Source organism: Lissotriton helveticus, chromosome 1_1 (assembly GCF_964261635.1).
Source record: "Lissotriton helveticus chromosome 1_1, aLisHel1.1, whole genome shotgun sequence".
Taxonomy (NCBI): Eukaryota; Metazoa; Chordata; class Amphibia; order Caudata; family Salamandridae; genus Lissotriton; species Lissotriton helveticus.
Window position 1 is genome coordinate 276,753,329 of NC_136057.1, and position 27,293 is coordinate 276,780,621.

General features: G+C 46.4%; 1 protein-coding gene across 1 annotated transcript in view; it reads left to right on the forward strand.

The window, feature by feature from the left end:
* The window catches only part of LOC144792735 (cystine/glutamate transporter-like), a 336,763-nt gene that overhangs the window by 145,698 nt on the left and 163,772 nt on the right, over window positions 1-27,293 (forward strand). The window contains exons 9-10 of the mRNA XM_078667944.1: window positions 3,092-3,188; window positions 4,800-4,949. Of these exons, the coding sequence (XP_078524070.1) occupies window positions 3,092-3,188; window positions 4,800-4,949 (247 nt within the window). The remainder of the gene's footprint in view (window positions 1-3,091; window positions 3,189-4,799; window positions 4,950-27,293) is intronic.

The window sequence follows — 27,293 nt, forward strand, 5'->3', positions numbered from 1 at the left end:
TTAGTTATATAAGCAACCAGTAGCTAAGAGACATCCAAAGCGGATATCCATTCTTGGTTTGCATGTTAGAAAAAACATCTACACAGTAAAGCTGTCGAATCTCCATTTCTCCAAGCCTAACAATGTTGTAGACAATCTTTGCTATAGCTTACTACCCCCAATTGGCCATATTATTTACAAAGGTTTCCCTCCTACTACCACGACATGCAACACCCTTCTGCTTCTCATGGTCAATTCTCATCTCCCTTTTCTCTGGTCAAACCCGGCCAGGGCCATCGACTACATGTGAATTAACATCCTTCCCTTGCTGCTGGTACACAAATCTACTTGATAGTTTTCTCAATAAAGTGCCACATTTAGACCTTTTTGGCCTTATTTACAGTTTGGAGAATGGGGGACTCTGTCATAATGTGACAGTTGTCCCACAGCCAATCTCACGGTTCCCCAATCTATTTAGTTAAAGGAAACACAATGTTTCCAATGGAAGGGCCTATTCTACCGCTACTGGCTGTAAGGTTTTACCAACATTCTGTCCGATATTTTAACGTTAGTCAGTTCAGTTCAGTAAATCTTTATTTCATTGATTAAAAATCAAAATAAAAAGTACATAGAACAAATACACACATTGTACAATTTACAATATATTTACATTAAACCTGAACCGAAGAACATTAAAAACAGGTTAAAAAGAAGCATTAAAAAGAAAAACTTTTAGCAAAAAGGCACAAAGCGTTAAAAATGTATCAATTAATCAGTCACGGGTGTTCCTGAGTCTTACGGACACTCTCAGGAAATTTGCTATTGAGCATAAAGTACGGGTATCAACAGCCATTTGTAAAAAATTAAGGACAGTCTTGGCTTCACGTATTTCAGCCTCCTTTAAAATGTCAACAAGAAATTTACGACGGGGCATTTGATAAAAAGAACACAAAAGTACAAAATGAAGGGTGTCCTGCGGAGACCTATTGTCGCAGCCGCAGGCACCCTTCTGCTAAACTGTTATCGTAAAACCTGAAGGATAAGCTAAAATGTGGTGTAACAAGTTGAGCCTAAAACGGCACATTAAGAATCTGTCCTGATGATTATGCATTAAAAATAGATAAGGCTCCATTCCCACCCCATGGCTCACTCGATGGTGTGCCATAACAGATTTCTTTAGGGAGTCGATGTTTAGTCTTTGTGATTCAAATTTGTCAAGTAGCTCTCTTTTGATTTGATGTCTGCATGTGGGGGTGATGTAGGTAGGATCACTGAAAAGAATTAGGTGATCAATGGATTCCAAAGTCTCTTTTATATACCTCAACCATGGGATATGAAGGTGGTTGTCCATTTGCAAGCAGTCACGGATTATTTGCCTGCTTAATTCCGCTACAGGGTTTACCCATAACCTAAGCCATATCATGATGGGTCTTACCTTTACCAAGTCAGTGATATATGGTAATCCCAATTCCGTGTGTGTTATTCGTGCAGAGGTGCCCTGTGGTAGCTTCAGGATCCTCCTTAGAAATTTATCTTCCTCCATTTGCAGTGGCCTTACATCTCTGAATCCCCAGACCTCTGCTCCATATATGGCTTTTGCAGTGCTAACCGCTACATAAAGGTTCATCACCTGTTCTGGCGACCACCTCCCCAATCTGCGAGCGAAGTTATGAATAGCCCCATTCGCAGATGCCAACTTCCTGCATCGTTCATCAATTAACAGATCAAACTTTGTGTCCCCGTCAAACAACAAGCCCAAATAGGAAAAAGAGCCAACCGTTTCCAGTTTGTGTGACCCTATTTTAAAAGCAAATTTCCTGCTCGGTTTCTTGCCTGCTATCATAACATAAGATTTGCTCAAGTTTACGGACAAGTCTAATTCCTCCATAAACTCCAAAAATCCATTAACAAGCTGTTGAAGGCTTATGGCAGTCCTGGCAAGCAAGACGGCATCGTCAGCATACAATAAAACCGTTATTTGACGATTTCCAACTTTAGGGCAATCCACGTTTAAGGCAACCAACCTTCTCTCTAAACCATTTTTATATAGAGAGAGAACAAAAATGGAGCAAGGATACACCCCTGCCTCACTCCGCTGGTACACGGGAAGGGGTCCGTGCACCCCCCTCCCGTGCTACAGCGGACCTTGGCATTGGTGTTCCAATGTAGTTCTCTTAAAATGTGAATAAGTCCAGGATCAATACCAAGATTGCTGATCAAATCCCAAAGTTTGCTCCTATTCACATTATCGAAGGCTGCCGCCAGGTCCATAAAGCCCATAAATAGTGTACCTTTGCCAGCCCTCGTGTATTTTGTTGTTAGTAAATACAGATTCAGACATTGGTCGCTGGTTGATTTGCCTGGCCTAAAACCGTATTGGGTGTCTGCTATGATGTTATGCTCTTCTGTCCATGACATCAATCGACTAAGTACTGCCCTTCCCAACAGTTTGGCCGAGACGTCTATCAGCGATATTGGCCTATAGCACTGTGGATTGTCTCTACACCCTTTCTTGAATATAGGGACAATCAGCGCCGTAGACCAAGACCGCGGAAGACCCACCACAACTGCTGCATTTAGGACCCTTGTCATAATGGGAGCCCAGAGATCAGTGTTACTCAAATAAAGATCAGGTGGCGTCCCATCGGGCCCAGGTGCTTTGTTACGAGTTAACCCTCTAATTGCTAACGTTAGTCAGAGTACCTTGGACCGGCTATCATATTTAGGGTCCTGCAGTTTGGGACCTGGGGGTCCGGGCCAGGAAACTAAAGAAAGGACCCACACACAGGGTGGAACCTTCCAGAGTGTCATGGACATATTTTTGTTTTTCAATTCCAAACTCTTGCTTTGAGTTTTTTGTTAAGAAACAAATCTTTGCTGAGGAGGCACATTAAACATGACTCCCTGTCAGTGCCTTCAGTTGAGCCATCTATAATGAAGGCAGAGATGCCAGCACTACCTGGTAGATGTCTGTAAACGTGGCTGTTGGTCTTTCACCAGGACATCCCTACGCTACCATGGTCGATCAATGTACAGGCTACCATACTTTAAGAGAGGGTCTTTATGTGTTTTGCACAAGATGAGTCATCTTAATTCCTTTTTTTGCCAACAGGATGCTGTTTGCAGCCTCAAGGGAGGGACAATGGCCCTATCTCTTCTCCATGATCCATATCCGAAGACACACGCCTCTGCCTGCCTTAATTTTGATGGTGAGCTATACGTCAATAAGGTTCAAACTCTAGTACTTTCTTGTGCATTTTCAAGAGCCTCCCTTCAGCCCAATGTACTGTCTCATCATTTACATTAAAACTGGATACAAATTGTTCAGCAATGTCATGCACCTTCTTCGGTCATATAAGATCATGTCTATATTGCTTAATTGTCAGGCAGGATTATGGAAGTACTGATCACCAACAAATTAGGTTTGTGCTATTTCATGGATTTGTAACTAATGAGATCTATACTGTAATATGATTGATCCTGTCTTTGGGGACGTAGATGCACTTTCTTCTATTAAATATAGTAAATTCTTGCATACAACCTAAGATAACTACTGTAGACAAGTTTGATTTCATGAGATCACTCTACTTACCATTGAATGTATGGTACAGGAAAACTCACATTTAAATTGATGAGGGAGTCACAGTATATGCTGATTGTGGCTACTTAGCACATAATCTGGGATCAGCATTAGTTATCAGTGAGTTTCTGAATTAATATCAAAACAGGTATGATAAACTACAAATGCAGAAAGGACTTGGGATCTGCAGATCTAATCACAGATTACATATCTGAATTACCATTAAACACGCCAATACGTATGCTGTATATTAAATTATCTCTTGGTGCAATGTGCTTTTTGTATTGGGTGCTATAGATATGAACATACCCTTCTCCAAGGAACGAAGTGAACCTTAGGTATGGCAATGGTTGGGGAGCTGCAAAAGATTAAGAAATAGAGCATAAACAATCGTTTTGCATTATGGAACCCAGAGGGGGGAATTACAACAATTTAAATAGCAACAGAGGAGCTATAGGAGATGTGGTAAAAAGCTAGGCAAGCTAATTATGGATATCTGGAAATAACTAAGATAGCTGACAACTCAGAGAAGTGCAGTAGAGAGAGCAAGACATTTAGTAAGAGAACTGGTTACCTCCATATTAGCTCTTCCAATTTACAGTTTAAGCAACATTTTACGGACGAGGTCCCTGGGAACATTGAGTTTAACATCAATTGATATACACCCTACTGCATGGTCCAATTAGATATCAAGCAGATCACCCACTCTAGTTAGAATGAATATCTGCAGCAGGTATTCATTAATTTCAGAGTACTTCCGCCAAAATAGCAGGAATCTTTCATCAGAAATTATTATCGCGTAACAAAATCCCAAAGAGGTATTTTGCTTCGGACACAGCAAAATCACAATACCCTTGGCATGTATGTGATTTTCTCCTCAAATGAGAGGACCATTAATTGCTGCCTCCTGATGTAATAAGTGGGGTGAACATACGGCCGATGGGCTGCTTCCAATGACTGTGCATCAGAGGAAGTTGCATCACCATACACTCAGTAGCTCCCACAATTTAAATTTGGGACGGGAACTGCATGTTTGGTGGGTTGGAAGTACTGCAAATGTATAACAATATGTTCGAGGCATATGAGCTGCAGATCTCACACTTAGCATTAGATCGCCATCTGGTGTTGGGCTCGGATGCTTGCAGGTTGTTGTTCCAGTCTTCATAAGGAGGAACATTGAGGTTTAATCTCAGAAGGTCCTCACCCCCTGCAGTAATTGTACTTGTCCTTTGCTTTCCAGATGCCTTTGACATTTCTAATGATATCAATTGGAGACCTTTATGGGTTATTGAATTTCTATAGCTTCTCCCGATGGCTGTTCATGGGACTGGCAACCCTCGGATTGATCATCCATCGTTTTAGGCACCCAGAGCTACCCAGACCATTTAAGGTAAGCATTAGTGCTACCGTTTTCTCCTAAATGTAACTGTATTAGCTGGGCATCTATGGTGCATTTACTGATTTTTTTCTGTATTGCTCTGTATGATTTATAAACACAGTGTATCATTAGTTCAAGACTTAGGGGCTCATTAGGATCGCGGATGGACTTGAGTCCGTTCGTGACCCCAGAGTAGGAGGGAACGTCCGCATGGGTATCGGCGTTCCCTCCGTGAAGATTAGGATGTGACCGCCAGGGTGGCGGTCACATCCTCTATCTTTAACATTGTGGCGGGTGCAGCTACAAGCTGCACCCGCCGCAATGTTAAAAATGCATACATTGCATTTGTATGCAGAAAGCGGCAGGCACTGCGCGGTGCCTGCCGATTTCTGCATACAAATGCAGGGATATACCATGGGTACCCCCCATGTGCACCCCCCACCTCCCTTCACCCAGGGGGCCCGCAACGGGCCCCCGAAGTCAAAGTCCGTATGCTTTTCCACGGCGGAAAAGCCGCCGTGGAAAAGCATCTCTTTTACACTATCCTAATATGGCTGGCGGTGTCTGATAGACACCGCCAGCCATGTTACAGCTTTTCCGCCACGGTTGTAAGTCAACCGCGGCGGAAAAACGGCGGACTGAAACCAGGACCCACCAGCCATCCTAATGTGGCGGTGGGTCTTTGGTGGGTCCGCAGAGGATTTTCCGCATCCTTCGGGCCGGCGGTGGCTTCCGCCGACCCAGGGGATGCGGAAAATCCTCCATCCTAATGAGCCCCTATATCTTCACAATAACCACAAGGTGAATATAGGTACTTATTCATGTACACCCATCCTGTCCTCAGGAACCTTGCCCGCCATTTTCTTTGCACTTCATGATCTTAAAGATTTTTTTAAACAACCTTGAAACTTTCAGTTTGCTACATTGTCACTAGGTAACCATCAAATTCTTTGTATGTTGCCTCTTTACATACTATATTAAAGGCAGTTTCTGGGTAGACAGTATTCTCAATAACATGATGGATGTCAGTTCTGTCACAAACCCTTCTCTTAGTCAGGGCTTCTCAACATTTAGATTAGTGAGAGCTACTTCTGATCTATGAAAACCTCCTTGAGCTCTATCATTTTGCATGGTCAAAACAGCATCAAAAGGTTAAACATTGCCCTAGAGCACCCAGTGCTGTTACAGTCAGCACACACCAATAATGGTAGCAGAGCTGGTTTGGGAAAGGTTACTTGTGTGGTCTTTAAGGATCCGCTATGTCTTTTTTAATTTTTTATCATGAAACTTGTGCGATACAAGTGTCTCACACAGGCTTGAGGCCTTTTAATCATGCAATACATTAGATGACACTATTCTCATTATAACAGATAGGCCCAAAAGACTATGATTATCTTACAAATTGACTTAAAGTCCATTGGTTGATGTCCAGAAACTGAACCGCCCTAAAAGGAACATGCAGACTTCATAGCTCTCTACAATTAAGCATATCACTGCAGCCACTCCACTACTACTAAGTATACAGCTGAGTCAAAGATGAAGCACAAATTCATTAATGAAGTGATTGCTTTACGATGTTAAGTACCTTAAAGAATGAAAGAGAGAAGCGGAAGAAAGAAAGGAGTGGAAGAAAGAATAGTGAAGAAAAAGAGTAACATTGAAAGAAAGGGGAGAAAAAAGAATCAAAGGAAGAAGAAAGAAAGGAAATCAAAAAATGAACTAATGAATGAAGTGAGAAAAAAATAGGGAGAGGAAAGAAGTAGTTTCGGAGGAAATATAATACTGCCATTGACTTCAAGGAAATAAACTTCTCATGGCTACAATATTTTCAGGGTGAAAGTTAACATGCAATGTACTTTAATGTGAATCTGCAACCTACTGGTAATTGGTAGTAATCCCCTGTTGGATACTACTATTCTAGTGTTTCACAATCTTATGATCTTTGACAAGTACATGTTCACCAATTGTTTTATCACAATACTCACATAGGACCTTAGTGCGTGGCAAATGTTTAAGGCATGCGCAATATGAGAGGCTATTAAGATAAGCCAACGTGCAACATATTGAAAACGTTGATTTTAGCTTATCAATGTGGTACCTGTTTGTTGTGTGATGGAAAATGGTTGTCCAACCAGTTGGTTGCAGAGCTATGCCCTAACGGTCGGCACAGAGGACATGCGCTCTTTGTGGGGTGTTTGTCACGTTCTCTCAGGGCTGAACCTACCCAGTCCTTCTACTTGCCCAAGTCTCAAGCCGTTTTTCAATCCACAACAAACAGGTACCACCCACCTATGGGTGACCAAACATGTTATACTTTCTAGTGAGGTAGGCAACTTAGCCCTGCTCTTGGTCCTGAGGAAGCACCTCGGATCAGTTTGACCATTAGGTGCGAAACACGTCGACCATCATTTTCACTTCATGAGCTACTTGAGAATATCAATTACCTCATAAGTAGCACTAGTGTGTTTAAATCTGAGAGGGGAGTCACTAAAATAAAGCCTGGATCTGACAACCCCTAGTAATTTTTAGCTCACTATTACCACTTTGCACCGATCACCCCCCTTTTGGACACCCTCACACTCATCATACGGCAACTAAAATAAAAAGATCTCCGCGAAAATGACCCTTCGGGAGACCTGTAGGGCATTGCAGAGCCAGACCTACAGGTGCTATCAGCGGATACGACTGCTGGACTCCACAGTGAAAATGATGGGAAGAATAATGTTGGGCAGATTGGAAGCATGTGCTGAACGTAACTCTGTCCTTGCTGATGCACAATGGGCTGAACATAACTTTGTCCTTGATGATGCACAATGCCATTTTAGACATGGCCAAGCCAGGGTTGACCTGTATGTGAACTTATTATCTATTAACTGCTAAATATACATTTGTGAAAAAAGCCTCCATACATATGGCATTCATGGAATTGATGTGCACCTTTGATTGTATTAACAGGTCCAAACTTTGTGTGAAATAACTTCTTTTTTAATAATATGAGCATTAGCTACTGTATGTCAGGAACCTTTCATGTGACAACAAGAATAACAAGAATTTTATTGAGCTTTTTGACTTTATCTCAAATCTAAATTACCAACAAGACCCGGGTAATAATATGGGGATTGTTCTGGGAGGTGATTTTAATGCGAAACTTAGAGACAACCAATTGGGAGTAGAGCGACCCAATTTATCTCCCCCTTCGCGTAGGGGTGCTGAGATGTCAGTATTCCTAAGGTCACATAATTTAGTTAATGTTATGGATCAGATGGGCGTACCAAACATGGCTGCCAACCACCATCCGACATTTAGAGGCAGGTGCCACAGATCAACCATAGATTTTGTTTTTATTTCCATTCCACTTGTGGATTATTTAGCCATAGCAGAGGTAACCGCCACTGCTCAGGGGGACCATAACCCCATTAAAATAGCATTTGAGCCTGGCAGAACGACCAATGTTTTCGTCTGATTGTGGGGCAAGAGACTTAATATTATCAACAGACAACTTAAGATTAGTATGGAGGGGCATTAATTGCGAGGATTTTTTCTCAAACTAATAATTAATGAGAATTTGCCCCTTATCAGTTCCTGTCTGTCACCTGAATCCCCGCATCCAGACATAATTCTGAATTTTTCTGAACTTTGCTTGGCCATTAAAACTCATCTGTCGAAGCCTGCATCATTGGACAGACAGGGTCATAGATGGTTTGACAACGAATGCTCACTGGCTAACAGGAACTTGCGTAAGGTATTGTAGGCCGTACCCAGGTGCTCTTCGGATGTGAAATCATCAAGGAAGGAATACAACAGGGCTGTTAATAAGCGGAAGGGAGTACTCCTTAGGAACCGATGGGAAATCTTATCTCAAGCTGCAACCGACAAAAATTGTAAATAATTTTGGTCCGCTGTAAGGGATTTTCGAACCGCAGGCCAGTCATTAACACCTATTAGTTGCACTATATCTTATGAATCCTGGGAATCACATTTTTCTAATATCTATGCACCCACCTCATCGGACATTGATCAGTTTGAATACGGCCCATCTGTTAGTATACATATAGCACTCCCCGAAGTAGAAGAAGCTATCCATCAAAGTGTCGGGAATAAGGCTCTTGGCCCTGATGGACTACCAATAGACTTTATTAAATGGAAGCCGGAATTCTGGGCACCGCTTCTTCTAAATGTTTTTAATAACCTTATACATGCCCCGCCACCTGACACCTGGGCAAAAAAGCATAATTGTCCCGATATTTAAGAAGGGGGATCGGTCGCAGCCTAGTAACTACAGGCCTATATCGTTGATCGATAATACCGTCAAAATATTGGGCAGAGTCTTGTATAACAAGATACTGGAATGGACGGAGGAATGTAGTATCCTGGAGCCTTGTCAGTTAGGTTTCCGATGCAAGGTTGGTACTATTGAGCAATGCCTCAATCTCAACCTTGTATTGGGGAAATATAATATAGCCCGGAAGTCCCCACTCTACTTGGCCTTCATGGATTTGTCCTCAGCTTTCGACCTTGTCAATAGTGCGGAGTTACATTTTCAACTCTACCCGTAGTGTAGGGAAGGATATGTAGATTTATGCACTGAAGCGTACTAGGACTGAAATGCTAATATTGCTCCCATGGCTGATGTGGGCAGGGCTACATGACACAATATCGATCACCAAAACATCAATTGACCACAATATCGCCAAAAATATTGTTTACCAAAATATCATCACCTTATATACAAACAAGAAATACAAAAATATTGATAACAAGAATATTCCTGTTAATAATATGTAAAATACCACAATATTGAATACAAAAGTAAAGTATATCAAAATATTGTTAACGCATAAAATATACACTATAAAAATGAGCCAATTCTTTTTCAACTAATAATTACCTTTAAAAATACTACAATAACCAAACGCAAATAAATATTTTTAAAATAACCAACTAAGGGGTCGATTAGGATGGTGGACGGACTTGCGTCCGTCCGCCACCCCCGAGGTGGAGGGACCGTCCGCAAGGGCAGCAGCGTTCCCTCCCTGCCAATTAGGATGTGACCGCCACCCTGGCGGTCACATCCTGTATCTTTAACATTGCGGCGGGTACTGCTTCAAGCACCACCCGCCGCAATGTTAAAAATGCATGCATTGCATTTGCATGCACAAAGCGGCAGGAACCGCGCAGTGCCTGCCGCTTTGTGCATGCACATGCAGGGGGGTACCATAGGTACCCCCCATGTGCACCCCCACCCCCTTTCACCCCTGGGCCCCCCTGAAGCAAAGGTCCACATGCTTTTCCACGGCGGAAAAACCGCCGCGGAAAAGCATGTTTACACACGCTTCCTAATTTGGCTAGCGGTGTCTTGCAGTGACCGCCACCAAATAGCAGTCTACACCCTGCGGATCAGCGGCGGACGGACCTGCCGTTCGCCGCTGATCCCACTGCCATCCTAATCTGGCGGGTTGTGTTGTCAGGGACCGCGGCGGTGAATCCGCATCCTCCGGGCCGGTGGTGGCTTCCACCGGCCCGGAGGATGCGGATTCACCGCCATCATAATCTACCCCTAAATACAAAATAAAAGATTAGAAATTATATTTAAAACCATATTTTCTAAACAAACAACTTAATTAAATATACAAAGAGTTTAAGTAATTAAACACACAATAATATAAAAATGATAAACTAACACATATACACATACAGTTAACAAAAAATATAATATGAATACACTTTAAATAAATACCTTTACTACATACAAATATATGATATGGTCCTCAATTAGCCTTTCTTAAAGAAGGAAAATGTTTCTGCATATACCGCACTCAAACATTACACATTAAAAACGAAATATCAAAGAAAATATAATTTTGCCAAAGTACATACAATAACTATTAATTTCTTGTACAATCCAGAATAAAATCACCACTTTGTAAACATTACATGTTTACAAAGTGGTGGTGGCAGGGTGTCACTTTGACACCCTGTTGCACCCCTGAATAGTGCTTGTGTGCACATGTGGCAAACATACATGCCCTAAGGGCATGTATGTCTGTCACATGGCACAGGTGTAAATGCACAGATTTGCATTTACAGAGGTATTCGTTATTTACCACCAACTAAAAGTTGGTGGTAAATAACAAATCCTTAAGGCACAGAAGCACTCTTCAAAGTGCTTCCTACATGTCATTTACCGATTCGGTAAATACCGAATCAGTAAATGGTGATTTGGTAAATACCGAATCGGTAAATACCGATTCGGTATTTGCCGAATCGGTAAATTTGCCACCTACATCAGAAAAGCCTCGGTAATAGCCTTCCTACATCTGGCCCTAGGTGATTATCCTCATAAAGTCTCCATATACAACTCTGTGTTAACTACTATTGCACTACTGTACCAGCAGGACAGATTTTGGTGTAGCCGACCTGCTAAAAGCCCCTGCTGTCGCTTAGTATCGGTGTTAGTAAACAAGAAGGAATGTATCACCAGACAAAGAAATCAGGGGAGAAACAGGGATGGGAGTATAAGAGAGAAAGTCTGGACGGGTGCCTACTTTCCATGGTTAGGTCTAATTAAAAGTATGGTAAAATACTGTCTGGAGATTACAATAGAAAGTAAATCTATCTAGCTAGAAGACAGAGGCTATACACTGATGAGGGGTCGATTATTATTTTGCTCCTGAAGCCTCCGACCTTTAAGTCGGAGATTTTATGACCAATGCCGTCGGTTTCAATTCCAACGGGCTAGTTATGATACCGCCGGTCAGAATTGAAACCGGACAGTCATTTCGGCTGGCTTCTGACAGGCTCAAGGAACGGGTCAGCCAGTCGGAACCGGTCCGTAATCCAACTTCCGCTTCAAGGTTTCCGGCAGGGTTTCCATGCCTGCCTTTGCGACATGGACACCCTGTCGGAAAGCGTGTTTGGGGGCCACTAGCATGGCCCCCTTTCCCATGCGACCTCCGGTGCCCCCTGTTAATCCTTGCACCTCGTGGCAGGCACTTTGAGGTGCCTGCTACTGGGTGCTGGGATTAACGCAATCTCCCATTTCTCTATGGGAGCTTGTGTTACAGCCGGTTTAAGGCCGTAACACAAGCTCCCATAAAGAAATGGGCAAACACGACTGCACCATATGTGGTCACATCAAAATTAGATGGACGGGACTGCCGACCGCCATGGTGTCGGTCAGAGGAAACTCCAAACGAAATCGCAATAGGCCCCTAACTATAATATACCAGCTAGTTGTTAAGAATGAGTAACAACTACAACAAGGCTTACTGGTTTCAGAAATAGATGGTGCAGAGACAAGCTGACCTTGAATCTGGTCCAGACCCCTGGATGCTGCAGAACCCACACAGGTAAAATGCTATGAGAAACGTGACAAGAGATATCACAACCAACAATACAAGGAGGGGATAGCACTGAGGGAATTGAGTGAACTGTAAAGGGGAAAATAGCAAACAGAAAAGGGATGCCAAAACAGGATCCAATGAAACAAAAGAGGTCGCTGTACTGTTCCTATGGGAAATGGGGAGAGTGTTTAGCTGGCATGACCACAGATGTCAGAGTAACATCCTGGGGCATCCATTTTGTTGGATATAATGGCCTCACACACCCCGAAGGATGTCATGCTTCATCATCGGCAGTTGCTCCTCGTCGGGGAGGCGGTGCAATCCCCGACGGGCTCACCTCAAAGAGGGGCTCTTTGGCGGAGATCTTTTTCCAACTGCCTTTTGGTGAGGTGGGGGTGTGTGGACCGGGCTAGGTGTGATGATGTGTGGGGTATTAAAATGTAGCAAGGGGTACCTGAATTCAGTTTATTCTGGCGGTCCCCTGGCTGCAGTTAAAAGGGGGGTTAGGCTCACTAAGAGTCAACAAGTTAGGTCAGGTGACCCTAGATGAGGCTAAAGGTGATGAAGGTCGACATGTTTCACGCTATGGGTCTATTCACCAGCGATTCATCAGGACCGTGTATATGTGCAGTGTCAAACATGCTAGTGTCATGTATGTCTTATGTTTACCTCTGTGGGTGCTCCTATGCCTAGACACAAGGGAGACAAAACAGGAAAAAACATTAAATGTTGCTATGCATGTCAGCAATTCCAGTCAATGCCAGCGTGTTTATAAAGCATGCCTATAAGGTTGAGAAAGCATGCCTTGCAACAAAGTCTGTGTGTAAGGTGCCCAGTGAGTCACACACACAACTGTTGAGCTTGTGAGGAGGTTTGGTGATGTAATGTGGTCTAAAAACGAACTATAAAAACAGTTTTTTAGAAAACACTTAAAATTAATTAGTGAACCGCAGTTTCTGAAGAGTTTGAAGATTTGGCTACTCCTGTTTTGTAAAACACGAGCACGTATGTTGTAAAGGACACCAATTATCAGTACATGCATCTACATCCACCCACACACACATTGTGTAACAAACGTGTAGATTGATGGGAAAATCCCTATGTCCCACTCACCTAAAGGTTGAGGACTACATGCCACATGAGGGGTCGGCGGGAATAAACATCAGGGAGAGCCCAAGGTTGAAGCTGGGGATAAAAAGTCACATAGCACCAGGGATTTGATTTAAGCTACAAAATGGGCGTCGCCGAGTAGCGTAGTGCTACCTCAGTGTTTGCTTTTGCAGGGTCCCTGTCTAGTGAGCCTCACCTCGTTCCTCCTGTGTCCGCGCTGATAGACCTACCCTTCTCCGCCGAGCTCGAGTAGATATCTGAGCTCGGCGGCCGGGGGAATTTAAAGCGCGTATGACCAGTCGGAATCTTCCGACGTGTCTCCGCAAACAGGATCCAACTAAGTGAAAATCAGAAATCCATACCACCACGCAAAACATTGGTAGGCATAGGACTGAGTTCCTGCTAGGAATGAATAGGGCTCTGCCTCCCATGACCCAGATATGACTTAAACCCAGGAAATGAGTACATAAGGTTCACCAACAGTTAACAGTCTAGTGTTCCTGTCTCAGCCTCTATAGACCCGTACTTCAGCACCTCCAGCTTCCATAAGTCTGTCATCTGGCCTGACACAGGTCCAAGCAACAAATGCTACCACGTGCCAAGCAATCTGCCCACTATTGCCATGCATCCACCAAGATCAGGCAGCCATGTGAATCCGTTCCTAGCGATTATGTCAAATAAAATAATACATATGTGGCCAATAAGAAAAATTTTACATCCTGTGTAAGAGGAATACAAGCCTCGAAGCCGGGCACATATAATACAGGCTTTAAGGCTTCCACTAAGAGACCAGCAGCTAGGGCTACTCCAGCCCGTATGTCTAATGCTGTATCCAGCGCTTCTTCCTCCTTTCAGCATTTTATGTACCAAGGAATTTCACTGCACCTCAGCAGTGCACAAATGGATTCGAAGTGTGTAACCTTATAGCAAGGAAGCAGCCAGAAAATGTAAATACCAAACCTCTGGCGGCACTATAAAGAGAAGGAAGTGAACCCAAACATCCCTCAAACAGTTCTCTTGTCTCTTCCATCCAAGCAACTGTCTATTCATCCTATCATCCCTCCATCCAGCTGCTGGTCCATTCATTCTTTCATCCATCAGTCAATCATTCCCTATTCTTTCCATTCATACACTCTGCCATCTATCCACTCTGCAATCCATCCACCCACTCTGCCATGCGTCCTTCCATCGAAGAAATCTCCTATTAATTCATCCATACACTCTGCCATCCATCCATCATCCATCTATCCATTCACGGTGACATGCATCCATCCATCCTCTCTGCCATCCGCCCATCTCCTCTGCCATCCATCCATCCATCCACTCTGCCATCTCTCCATCCAGCACCCTGTCATCCATCCCTCCATCTATTCAGCTACCCACCAACCCTACACTCAACCACATCCATCCACCCATCCCTTTGTCCATCCACTCTACCATCCATTCACTTGTCTTTGTGCCAACTCATCCATCCATTCATTTACTCTGCTATGCTTTCACCTGTCCATCCACCTATCTATTTACTCACTCATCCATCTATCCCTTTACTCTGCCATGCTTTCACCTGTCCATCCACCGATCTATTCACTCATCCTTTTACACACTAATCTATCTACCGTTTAGTCATCCACCTCCATGAATCTGAGCCTAGCAAGGGTGCACCCTTGCTCCAGAGACACTCAAGAACTTTGGGTTCTGCCGGTCTGGTCCCCAGTCCCCACTTGTAGCCTTTCTCTTGTTGCAGGTTTTCCCATTGACTTCAGCCATAGCGTTCAAGGCTACTCTTATGACCAGCACCTCTGCACCCGGACACACCAGGGTAGGTAAACCAAAACTGTTGGTGGGTCTCAGGACCTTGGCCCCTACCTACCTTAAGTCCAGAAGAACAACCCTGGACCTCGATTGCAAGTACCCCTATGCAGTGTATGTTTCTCCCATTGGATAACATTACCGCATTTAAGGCTCATGCCTCAAATCTGATAGCTGTATCTTCTGTGTTTCTGAAAATCGATAACTTGAAAAGTACTTACCTAATCTCGAAAATCTTAGTGTCTACATTAATATAAACATATATGTTATTTTTCTAGATTGGTGTCAGATTTCCTTATTGAGTGTGTGTCTTATTTATTGGCTTGGCGTGTGCAACAAATACTTAACACTCCCCTCTGATATACCTGAGGCTGCTCAACCACACTACCACAAATAGAGCACCTTGGGATTGGTAAATCATGCCCCTGTACACTAGTAAGGGATACCTGGACTCTCTACACAGAGCACCTAATTTGGGTACTGTTGGAAAACGAGGCAGCATCTGAGAGGTCTGCACAAATAACATGACTACATTTGTCCTACACTGGGAACCAAACACCCAATTGTAGCGCCTGACTCTCAGGGGGTAGTGTTGCAGAGCAGTCTGTAGCTTACTCAAGGGAGGTGGTGTGGGCTAGTAATCACCATTTGCAGGTAAGCAGAAATAACACTCAATAATTGATTGTCCAGTCTGTACTTTGCTTTATAAAAGTAAGAGTACATTTATTAAACACACACATTACCACTTCTATGCACCAATTTACAAATATACATAAGCTGTTGGAATTACTTTGTGACATTGCATAACATCTCCACCACTCCCGTAGGGGGGTGGAGTCTAGTACCACCACTCCCATGTATGCACATGATCTTGCCCCCAATGCAGTTAGTTGAACATCACCTGGAGCGCAGTCCCTGCGCACTGGCACCAGCCCAGTGGTGACCCGCCCCATTATCTCAACAAGCCTATAAAACAGGTAACCCTGCTTTGGTGACACATACCCTGACTGAGCATTTCCTACTGACTAATAGGTATACACCTCTATATCTTAAGGGCTGGCAGTCTGGGTTCTTCACCTAAGCGAAGCAGCAAGAATACATGTTAAAGCATCACTTTAGAATTATAGTACTCATCATATTTGTGAATCGTTAGAATGCATTGCAATTACAGCCCCTAAAGGCATCACAGATGAATCACAGGATTACGTATATACAGACAGATACCCTAGCAGGAATTTCTAGCAACATAACCCCACTTTGCTTATGACATCACCTTACACTGGTACTTCACATTACATATGTGACTTTCAGTCCCTTTAAAAGAAATAACATTAGTAATTTCTCTAGGGGTGCAATTACCATTCTTCACCTCCAGGGGATGCCCTTCTTCAGACATCCCCAACTCAGCCCTTCACTCCTTAAGGCAATCTCAGAGGCACCCCCAGCTGTAGAACAAAAGTTTGAGCCATGGGAATGCTGACATAGCCTGGATGAACCCTTGAGGGGTTATTCTTGTCAGTCCCCCAGAGACTAAGGGTGGGACTTTTCATCTTCGTGCTGGGGGAGACTCTGTTGCTCCTGTAGCTCCCCCGGCACTTCTGCACTCACTGGTTGGTGACCCAGTTCTCCTGGGGCCACCACAATTATAGAAAAAGGCTGATTTTCTCTGCAGGCCGGTCCGGGCCTGCAGGGCATTATGGGGCGCTTCTCCGTTTTAATTAATTTTGTAGCAGCGGCTCCCCCGCTGCGTAGGGGAGAGCCGCGATCGCACCACCATGGCTTCGCTACCCCCTCAGGCTTTGTTGGGGGACCCGGTCCCACCCGGACCCCCAGGTAAATCCTGCAGCCCGGGGAGCCCACCCCCGGCTGCTCTTGTCTGTGCTCGGCCAGGTTACACCTGGGCCCCTGGCGCCTCCTCTTCGGTTCTGGGGGTCTCGGCCCCACCCGGGACCTTCACATGCCTCCACGTTGGGGGGCAGCCTGGGGAGCCCTCCCGCGGCTGCCCCCGCCAGCTCCCTGCTTGGCCACCCTCGCGTGCTGCCGCGGGAGCCAGCACTTCTCTTCTGGTCCGCCCGCTCCAGCAGGCAGACACTGAGACTGCTGCTAGCCCAGCGAGGCCGCAGGGGAGTGAGATGGCACTCAGGGCCCGGAGATGGGGTCCCGGGCCCACATCCTCTCTTTACGGGGAGCGTGCCGGCGCACCCCATCTTGGCTTTTTTAGAGGGGGTCAGGGTGTGCTCCTGGCACCCCTCAGGGGAAAATCTTCACAGGAGCGCAATGACGCTGCCCAGCTTTGACGGGACCCGAGTTGGGTTCCCGGGCCCCTGCACTTTTCACAGGAGGGCGCGATGGTGCTCCTCTGCTCCAGTACTTTTTGGGGGCCCGGGTGGGCTCCTGGCACCCCACTTTACCAGCTTCATGGAAAGCGCGATGGCGCTCCCCTGCTTTGCTTCTTTATGGTACAAAAGGGGGTGGAGACTGACGGAGCATCTGAACCAATCAAACACTCACACCCAGTCAAAAGATCTGGGTTTAATCCATCACCGTTCTTTAGCCCACTCTGCCACCCCAGTTCAAACATGGCTTTATGCAAATCAGTCTGACCCTGTGCCCCATTGGAACAGTCCAGCCCGAACTGCCAAGCCATGCCTTCCCTGGACCGGAAACAAGCTTCCGAGGACCGGTTTCTGGCATTCCAGCCGACTTCAGCCCGGCTTGCTTGAATCCAGTGGCAAAGTGAGCAAGGGACTCACGTCTGAGCATACCCTGGCACACTTATGGCGGCCAAAGCGGTACAAAAGGGGGTGGAGATGGACGGAGCATCTGAACCAATCAAACACTCACACCCAGTCAAAAGATCTGGGTTTGATCCATCACCCTTCTTTAGCCCACTCTGCCACCCCAGTTCAAACATGGCTATATGCAAATCAGTCTGACCCTGTGCCCCATTGGAACAGTCCAGCCCGAACTGCCAAGCCATGCCTTCCCTGGACCGGAAACAAGCTTCCGAGGACCGGTTTCTGGCATTCCAGCCGTCTTCAGCCCGGCTTGCTTGAATCCAGTGGCAAAGTGAGCAAGGGACTCACGTCTGAGCATACCCTGCCACACTTATGGCGGCCAAAGCGGTACAAAAGGGGGTGGAGATGGACGGAGCATCTGAACCAATCAAACACTCACACCCACTCACACCCAAACGCTCCGTCCATCATCCCCTTTTGTATCGCTTTGTTCGCCCTAAGTGTGGCAGGGTATACTCAGACGTGAGTCCCTTGTTCACTTGGCCACTGGATTCAAGATAGCCTGGCTGATGAGGATTATGAATCCAAAACCGGTCCCAGGATGCTTGTTTCCGATCCAGGGAAGACATGGCTTGGCAGTTCGGGCTGGACTGTTCCCATAAGGCACAGGGTCAGACTGATTTGCATATAGCCATGTCTGAACTGGGGTGGCTGAGTGAACTAAAGAATGGTGATGGATTAAACCCAGATCAGTTGACTGGGGGTGAGTGTTTAATTTGTTCAAACGCTCCGTCCATCATCCCCTTTTGTATCGCTTTGTTCGCCCTAAGTGTGGCAGGGTATACTCAGATGTGAGTCCCTTGTTCACTTGGCCACTGGATTCAAGATAGCCTGGCTGATGAGGATTATGAATCCGAAACCGGTCCCAGGATGCTTGTTTCCGATCCAGGGAAGACATGGCTTGGCAGTTCGGGCTGGACTGTTCCCATAAGGCACAGGGTCAGACTGATTTGCATATAGCCATGTCTGAACTGGGGTGGCTGAGTGAACTACAGAATGGTGATGGATTAAACCCAGATCAGTTGACTGGGGGTGAGTGTTTGATTTGTTCAAACGCTCCGTCCATCATCCCCTTTTGTATCGCTTTGTTCGCCCTAAGTGTGGCAGGGTATACTCAGACGTGAGTCCCTTGTTCACTTGGCCACTGGATTCAAGATAGCCTGGCTGATGAGGATTATGAATCCGAAACCGGTCCCAGGATGCTTGTTTCCGATCCAGGGAAGACATGGCTTGGCAGTTCGGGCTGGACTGTTCCCATAAGGCACAGGGTCAGACTGATTTGCATATAGCCATGTCTGAACTGGGGTGGCTGAGTGAACTAAAGAATGGTGATGGATTAAACCCAGATCAGTTGACTGGGGGTGAGTGTTTGATTTGTTCAAACGCTCCATCCATCATCCCCTTTTGTATCGCTTTGTTCGCTCTAAGTGTGGCAGGGTATACTCAGATGTGAGTCCCTTGTTCACTTGGCCACTGGATTCAAGATAGCCTGGCTGATGAGGATTATGAATCCGAAACTGGTCCCAGGATGCTTGTTTCCGATCCAGGGAAGACATGGCTTGGCAGTTCGGGCTGGACTGTTCCCATAAGGCACAGGGTCAGACTGATTTGCATATAGCCATGTCTGAACTGGGGTGGCTGAGTGAACTAAAGAATGGTGATGGATTAAACCCAGATCAGTTGACTGGGAGTGAGTGTTTGATTTGTTCAAACGCTCCGTCCATCATTCCCTTTTGTATCGCTTTGTTCGCCCTAAGTGTGGCAGGGTACACTCAGACGTGAGTCCCTTGTTCACTTGGCCACTGGATTCAAGATAGCCTGGCTGATGAGGATTATGAATCCGAAACCGGTCCCAGGATGCTTGTTTCCGATCCAGGGAAGACATGGCTTGGCAGTTCGGGCTGGACTGTTCCCATAAGGCACAGGGTCAGACTGATTTGCATATAGCCATGTCTGAACTGGGGTGGCTGAGTGAACTAAAGAATGGTGATGGATTAAACCCAGATCAGTTGACTGGGGGTGAGTGTTCGATTTGTTCAAACGCTCCGTCCATCATCCCCTTTTGTATCGCTTTGTTCGCCCTAAGTGTGGCAGGGTATACTCAGACGTGAGTCCCTTGTTCACTTGGCCACTGGATTCAAGATAGCCTGGCTGATGAGGATTATGAATCCGAAACCGGTCCCAGGATGCTTGTTTCCGATCCAGGGAAGACATGGCTTGGCAGTTCGGGCTGGACTGTTCCCATAAGGCACAGGGTCAGACTGATTTGCATACAGCCATATCTGAACTGGGGTGGCTGAGTGAACTAAAGAATGGTGATGGATTAAACCCAGATCAGTTGACTGGGGGTGAGTGTTTCATTTGTTCAAACGCTCCGTCCATCATCCCCTTTTATATCACTTTGTTCGCCCTAAGTGTGGCAGGGTATACTCAGACGTGAGTCCCTTGTTCACTTGGCCACTGGATTCAAGATAGCCTGGCTGATGAGGATTATGAATCCGAAACCGGACCCAGGATGCTTGTTTCCGATCCAGGGAAGACATGGCTTGGCAGTTCGGGCTGGACTGTTCCCATAAGGCACAGGGTCAGACTGATTTGCATATAGCCATGTCTGAACTGGGGTGGCTGAGTGAACTAAAGAATGGTGATGGATTAAACCCAAATCAGTTGACTGGGGTTGAGTGTTTGATTTGTTCAAACGCTCCGTCCATCATCCCCTTTTGTATCGCTTTGTTCGCCCTAAGTGTGCCAGGGTATACTCAGACGTGAGTCCCTTGTTCACTTGGCCACTGGATTCAAGATAGCCTGGCTGATGAGGATTATGAATCCGAAACCGGTCCCAGGATGCTTGTTTCCGATCCAGGGAAGACATGGCTTGGCAGTTCGGGCTGGACTGTTCCCATAAGGCACAGGGTCAGACTGATTTGCATATAGCCATGTCTGAACTGGGGTGGCTGAGTGAACTAAAGAATGGTGATGGATTAAACCCAGATCAGTTGACTGGGGGTGAGTGTTTGATTTGTTCAAACGCTCCGTCCATCATCCCCTTTTGTATCGCTTTGTTCGCCCTAAGTGTGGCAGGGTATACTCAGACGTGAGTCCCTTGTTCACTTGGCCACTGGATTCAAGATAGCCTGGCTGATGAGGATTATGAATCCGAAACCGGTCCCAGGATGCTTGTTTCCGATCCAGGGAAGACATGGCTTGGCAGTTCGGGCTGGACTGTTCCCATAAGGCACAGGGTCAGACTGATTTGCATATAGCCATGTCTGAACTGGGGTGGCTAAGTGAACTAAAGAATGGTGATGGATTAAACCCAGATCAGTTGACTGGGGGTGAGTGTTTGATTTGTTCAAACGCTCCGTCCATCATCCCCTTTTGTATCGCTTTGTTCGCCCTAAGTGTGGCAGGGTATACTCAGACGTGAGTCCCTTGTTCACTTGGCCACTGGATTCAAGATAGCCTGGCTGATGAGGATTATGAATCCGAAACCGGTTCCAGGATGCTTGTTTCCGATCCAGGGAAGACATGGCTTGGCAGTTCGTGCTGGACTGTTCCCATAAGGCACAGGGTCAGACTGATTTGCATATAGCCATGTCTGAACTGGGGTGGCTGAGTGAACTAAAGAATGGTGATGGATTAAACCCAGATCAGTTGACTGGGGGTGAGTGTTTGATTTGTTCAAACGCTCCGTCCATCATCCCCTTTTGTATCGCTTTGTTCGCCCTAAGTGTGGCAGGGTATACTCAGACGTGAGTCCCTTGTTCACTTGGCCACTGGATTCAAGATAGCCTGGCTGATGAGGATTATGAATCCGAAACCGGTCCCAGGATGCTTGTTTCCGATCCAGGGAAGACATGGCTTGGCAGTTCGGGCTGGACTGTTCCCATAGGGCACAGGGTCAGACTGATTTGCATATAGCCATGTCTGAACTGGGGTGGCTGAGTGAACTAAAGAATGGTGATGGATTAAACCCAGATCAGTTGACTGGGGGTGAGTGTTTGATTTGTTCAAACGCTCCGTCCATCATCCCCTTTTGTATCGCTTTGTTCGCCCTAAGTGTGGCAGGGTATACTCAGACGTGAGTCCCTTGTTCACTTGGCCACTGGATTCAAGATAGCCTGGCTGATGAGGATCATGAATCCGAAACCGGTCCCAGGATGCTTGTTTCCGATCCAGGGAAGACATGGCTTGGCAGTTCGGGCTGGACTGTTCCCATAAGGCACAGGGTCAGACTGATTTGCATATAGCCATGTCTGAACTGGGGTGGCTGAGTGAACTAAAGAATGGTGATGGATTAAACCCAGATCAGTTGACTGGGGGTGAGTGTTCGATTTGTTCAAACGCTCCGTCCATCCTCCCCTTTTGTATCGCTTTGTTCGCCCTAAGTGTGGCAGGGTATACTCAGACGTGAGTCCCTTGTTCACTTGGCCACTGGATTCAAGATAGCCTGGCTGATGAGGATTATGAATCCGAAACCGGTCCCAGGATGCTTGTTTCCGATCCAGGGAAGACATGGCTTGGCAGTTCGGGCTGGACTGTTCCCATAAGGCACAGGGTCAGACTGATTTGCATACAGCCATATCTGAACTGGGGTGGCTGAGTGAACTAAAGAATGGTGATGGATTAAACCCAGATCAGTTGACGGGGGTGAGTGTTTCATTTGTTCAAACGCTCCGTCCATCATCCCCTTTTATATCACTTTGTTCACCCTAAGTGTGGCAGGGTATACTCAGACGTGAGTCCCTTGTTCACTTGGCCACTGGATTCAAGATAGCCTGGCTGATGAGGATTATGAATCCGAAACCGGACCCAGGATGCTTGTTTCCGATCCAGGGAAGACATGGCTTGGCAGTTCGGGCTGGACTGTTCCCATAAGGCACAGGGTCAGACTGATTTGCATATAGCCATGTCTGAACTGGGGTGGCTGAGTGAACTAAAGAATGGTGATGGATTAAACCCAGATCAGTTGCCTGGGGGTGAGTGTTTGATTTGTTCAAACGCTCCGTCCATCATCCCCTTTTGTATCGCTTTGTTCGCCCTAAGTGTGGCAGGGTATACTCAGACGTGAGTCCCTTGTTCACTTGGCCACTGGATTCAAGATAGCCTGGCTGATGAGGATTATGAATCCGAAACCGGTCCCAGGATGCTTGTTTCCGATCCAGGGAAGACATGGCTTGGCAGTTCGGGCTGGACTGTTCCCATAAGGCACAGGGTCAGACTGATTTGCATATAGCCATGTCTGAACTGGGGTGGCTGAGTGAACTAAAGAATGGTGATGGATTAAACCCAAATCAGTTGACTGGGGGTGAGTGTTTGATTTGTTCAAACGCTCCGTCCATCATCCCCTTTTGTATCGCTTTGTTCGCCCTAAGTGTGGCAGGGTATATTCAGACGTGAGTCCCTTGTTCACTTGGCCACTGGATTCAAGATAGCCTGGCTGATGAGGATTATGAATCCAAAACCGGTCCCAGGATGCTTGTTTCCGATCCAGGGAAGACATGGCTTGGCAGTTCGGGCTGGACTGTTCCCATAAGGCACAGGGTCAGACTGATTTGCATATAGCCATGTCTGAACTGGGGTGGCTGAGTGAACTAAAGAATGGTGATGGATTAAACCCAGATCAGTTGACTGGGGGTGAGTGTTTGATTTGTTCAAACGCTCCGTCCATCATCCCCTTTTGTATCGCTTTGTTCGCCCTAAGTGTGGCAGGGTATACTCAGACGTGAGTCCCTTGTTCACTTGGCCACTGGATTCAAGATAGCCTGGCTGATGAGGATTATGAATCCGAAACCGGTCCCAGGATGCTTGTTTCCGATCCAGGGAAGACATGGCTTGATAGTTCGGGCTGGACTGTTCCCATAAGGCACAGGGTCAGACTGATTTGCATATAGCCATGTCTGAACTGGGGTGGCTAAGTGAACTAAAGAATGGTGATGGATTAAACCCAGATCAGTTGACTGGGGGTGAGTGTTTGATTTGTTCAAACGCTCCGTCCATCATCCCCTTTTGTATCGCTTTGTTCGCCCTAAGTGTGGCAGGGTATACTCAGACGTGAGTCCCTTGTTCATTTGGCCACTGGATTCAAGATAGCCTGGCTGATGAGGATTATGAATCCGAAACCGGTACCAGGATGCTTGTTTCCGATCCAGGGAAGACATGGCTTGGCAGTTCGTGCTGGACTGTTCCCATAAGGCACAGGGTCAGACTGATTTGCATATAGCCATGTCTGAACTGGGGTGGCTGATTGAACTAAAGAATGGTGATGGATTAAACCCAGATCAGTTGACTGGGGGTGAGTGTTTGATTTGTTCAAACGCTCCGTCCATCATCCCCTTTTGTATCGCTTTGTTCGCCCTAAGTGTGGCAGGGTATACTCAGACGTGAGTCCCTTGTTCACTTGGCCACTGGATTCAAGATAGCCTGGCTGATGAGGATTATGAATCCGAAACCGGTCCCAGGATGCTTGTTTCCGATCCAGGGAAGACATGGCTTGGCAGTTCGGGCTGGACTGTTCCCATAGGGCACAGGGTCAGACTGATTTGCATATAGCCATGTCTGAACTGGGGTGGCTGAGTGAACTAAAGAATGGTGATGGATTAAACCCAGATCAGTTGACTGGGGGTGAGTGTTTGATTTGTTCAAACGCTCCGTCCATCATCCCCTTTTGTATCGCTTTGTTCGCACTAAGTGTGGCAGGGTATACTCAGACGTGAGTCCCTTGTTCACTTGGCCACTGGATTCAAGATAGCCTGGCTGATGAGGATTATGAATCCGAAACCGGTCCCAGGATGCTTGTTTCCGATCCAGGGAAGACATGGCTTGGCAGTTCGGGCTGGACTGTTCCCATAAGGCACAGGGTCAGACTGATTTGCATATAGCCATGTCTGAACTGGGGTGGCTGAGTGAACTAAAGAATGGTGATGGATTAAACCCAGATCAGTTGACTAGGGGTGAGTGTTTCATTTGTTCAAACGCTCCGTCCATCATCCCCTTTTATATCACTTTGTTCGCCCTAAGTGTGGCAGGGTATACTCAGACGTGAGTCCCTTGTTCACTTGGCCACTGGATTCAAGATAGCCTGGCTGATGAGGATTATGAATCCGAAACCGGACCCAGGATGCTTGTTTCCGATCCAGGGAAGACATGGCTTGGCAGTTCGGGCTGGACTGTTCCCATAAGGCACAGGGTCAGACTGATTTGCATATAGCCATGTCTGAACTGGGGTGGCTGAGTGAACTAAAGAATGGTGATGGATTAAACCCAGATCAGTTGACTGGGGGTGAGTGTTTGATTTGTTCAAACGCTCCGTCCATCATCCCCTTTTGTATCGCTTTGTTCGCCCTAAGTGTGGCAGGGTATACTCAGACGTGAGTCCCTTGTTCACTTGGCCACTGGATTCAAGATAGCCTGGCTGATGAGGATTATGAATCCGAAACCGGTCCCAGGATGCTTGTTTCCGATCCAGGGAAGACATGGCTTGGCAGTTCGTGCTGGACTGTTCCCATAAGGCACAGGGTCAGACTGATTTGCATATAGCCATGTCTGAACTGGGGTGGCTGAGTGAACTAAAGAATGGTGATGGATTAAACCCAGATCAGTTGACTGGGGGTGAGTGTTTGATTTGTTCAAACGCTCCGTCCATCATCCCCTTTTGTATCGCTTTGTTCGCCCTAAGTGTGGCAGGGTATACTCAGACGTGAGTCCCTTGTTCACTTGGCCACTGGATTCAAGATAGCCTGGCTGATGAGGATTATGAATCCGAAACCGGTCCCAGGATGCTTGTTTCCGATCCAGGGAAGACATGGCTTGGCAGTTCGGGCTGGACTGTTCCCATAAGGCACAGGGTCAGACTGATTTGCATATAGCCATGTCTGAACTGGGGTGGCTGAGTGAACTAAAGAATGGTGATGGATTAAACCCAGATCAGTTGACTGGGGGTGAGTGTTTGATTTGTTCAAACGCTCCGTCCATCATCCCCTTTTGTATCGCTTTGTTCGCCCTAAGTGTGGCAGGGTATACTCAGACGTGAGTCCCTTGTTCACTTGGCCACTGGATTCAAGATAGCCTGGCTGATGAGGATTATGAATCCGAAACCGGTCCCAGTATGCTTGTTTCCGATCCAGGGAAGACATGGCTTGGCAGTTCGGGCTGGACTGTTCCCATAAGGCACAGGGTCAGACTGATTTGCATATAGCCATGTCTGAACTGGGGTGGCTGAGTGAACTAAAGAATGGTGATGGATTAAACCCAGATCAGTTGACTGGGGGTGAGTGTTCGATTTGTTCAAACGCTCCGTCCATCATCCCCTTTTGTATCGCTTTGTTCGCCCTAAGTGTGGCAGGGTATACTCAGACGTGAGTCCCTTGTTCACTTGGCCACTGGATTCAAGATAGCCTGGCTGATGAGGATTATGAATCCGAAACCGGTCCCAGGATGCTTGTTTCCGATCCAGGGAAGACATGGCTTGGCAGTTCGGGCTGGACTGTTCCCATAAGGCACAGGGTCAGACTGATTTGCATACAGCCATATCTGAACTGGGGTGGCTGAGTGAACTAAAGAATGGTGATGGATTAAACCCAGATCAGTTGACTGGGGGTGAGTGTTTCATTTGTTCAAACGCTCCGTCCATCATCCCCTTTTATATCACTTTGTTCGCCCTAAGTGTGGCAGGGTATACTCAGACGTGAGTCCCTTGTTCACTTGGCCACTGGATTCAAGATAGCCTGGCTGATGAGGATTATGAATCCGAAACCGGACCCAGGATGCTTGTTTCCGATCCAGGGAAGACATGGCTTGGCAGTTCGGGCTGGACTGTTCCCATAAGGCACAGGGTCAGACTGATTTGCATATAGCCATGTCTGAACTGGTGTGGCTGAGTGAACTAAAGAATGGTGATGGATTAAACCCAGATCAGTTGCCTGGGGGTGAGTGTTTGATTTGTTCAAACGCTCCGTCCATCATCCCCTTTTGTATCGCTTTGTTCGCCCTAAGTGTGGCAGGGTATACTCAGACGTGAGTCCCTTGTTCACTTGGCCACTGGATTCAAGATAGCCTGGCTGATGAGGATTATGAATCCGAAACCGGTCCCAGGATGCTTGTTTCCGATCCAGGGAAGACATGGCTTGGCAGTTCGGGCTGGACTGTTCCCATAAGGCACAGGGTCAGACTGATTTGCATATAGCCATGTCTGAACTGGGGTGGCTGAGTGAACTAAAGAATGGTGATGGATTAAACCCAAATCAGTTGACTGGGGGTGAGTGTTTGATTTGTTCAAACGCTCCGTCCATCATCCC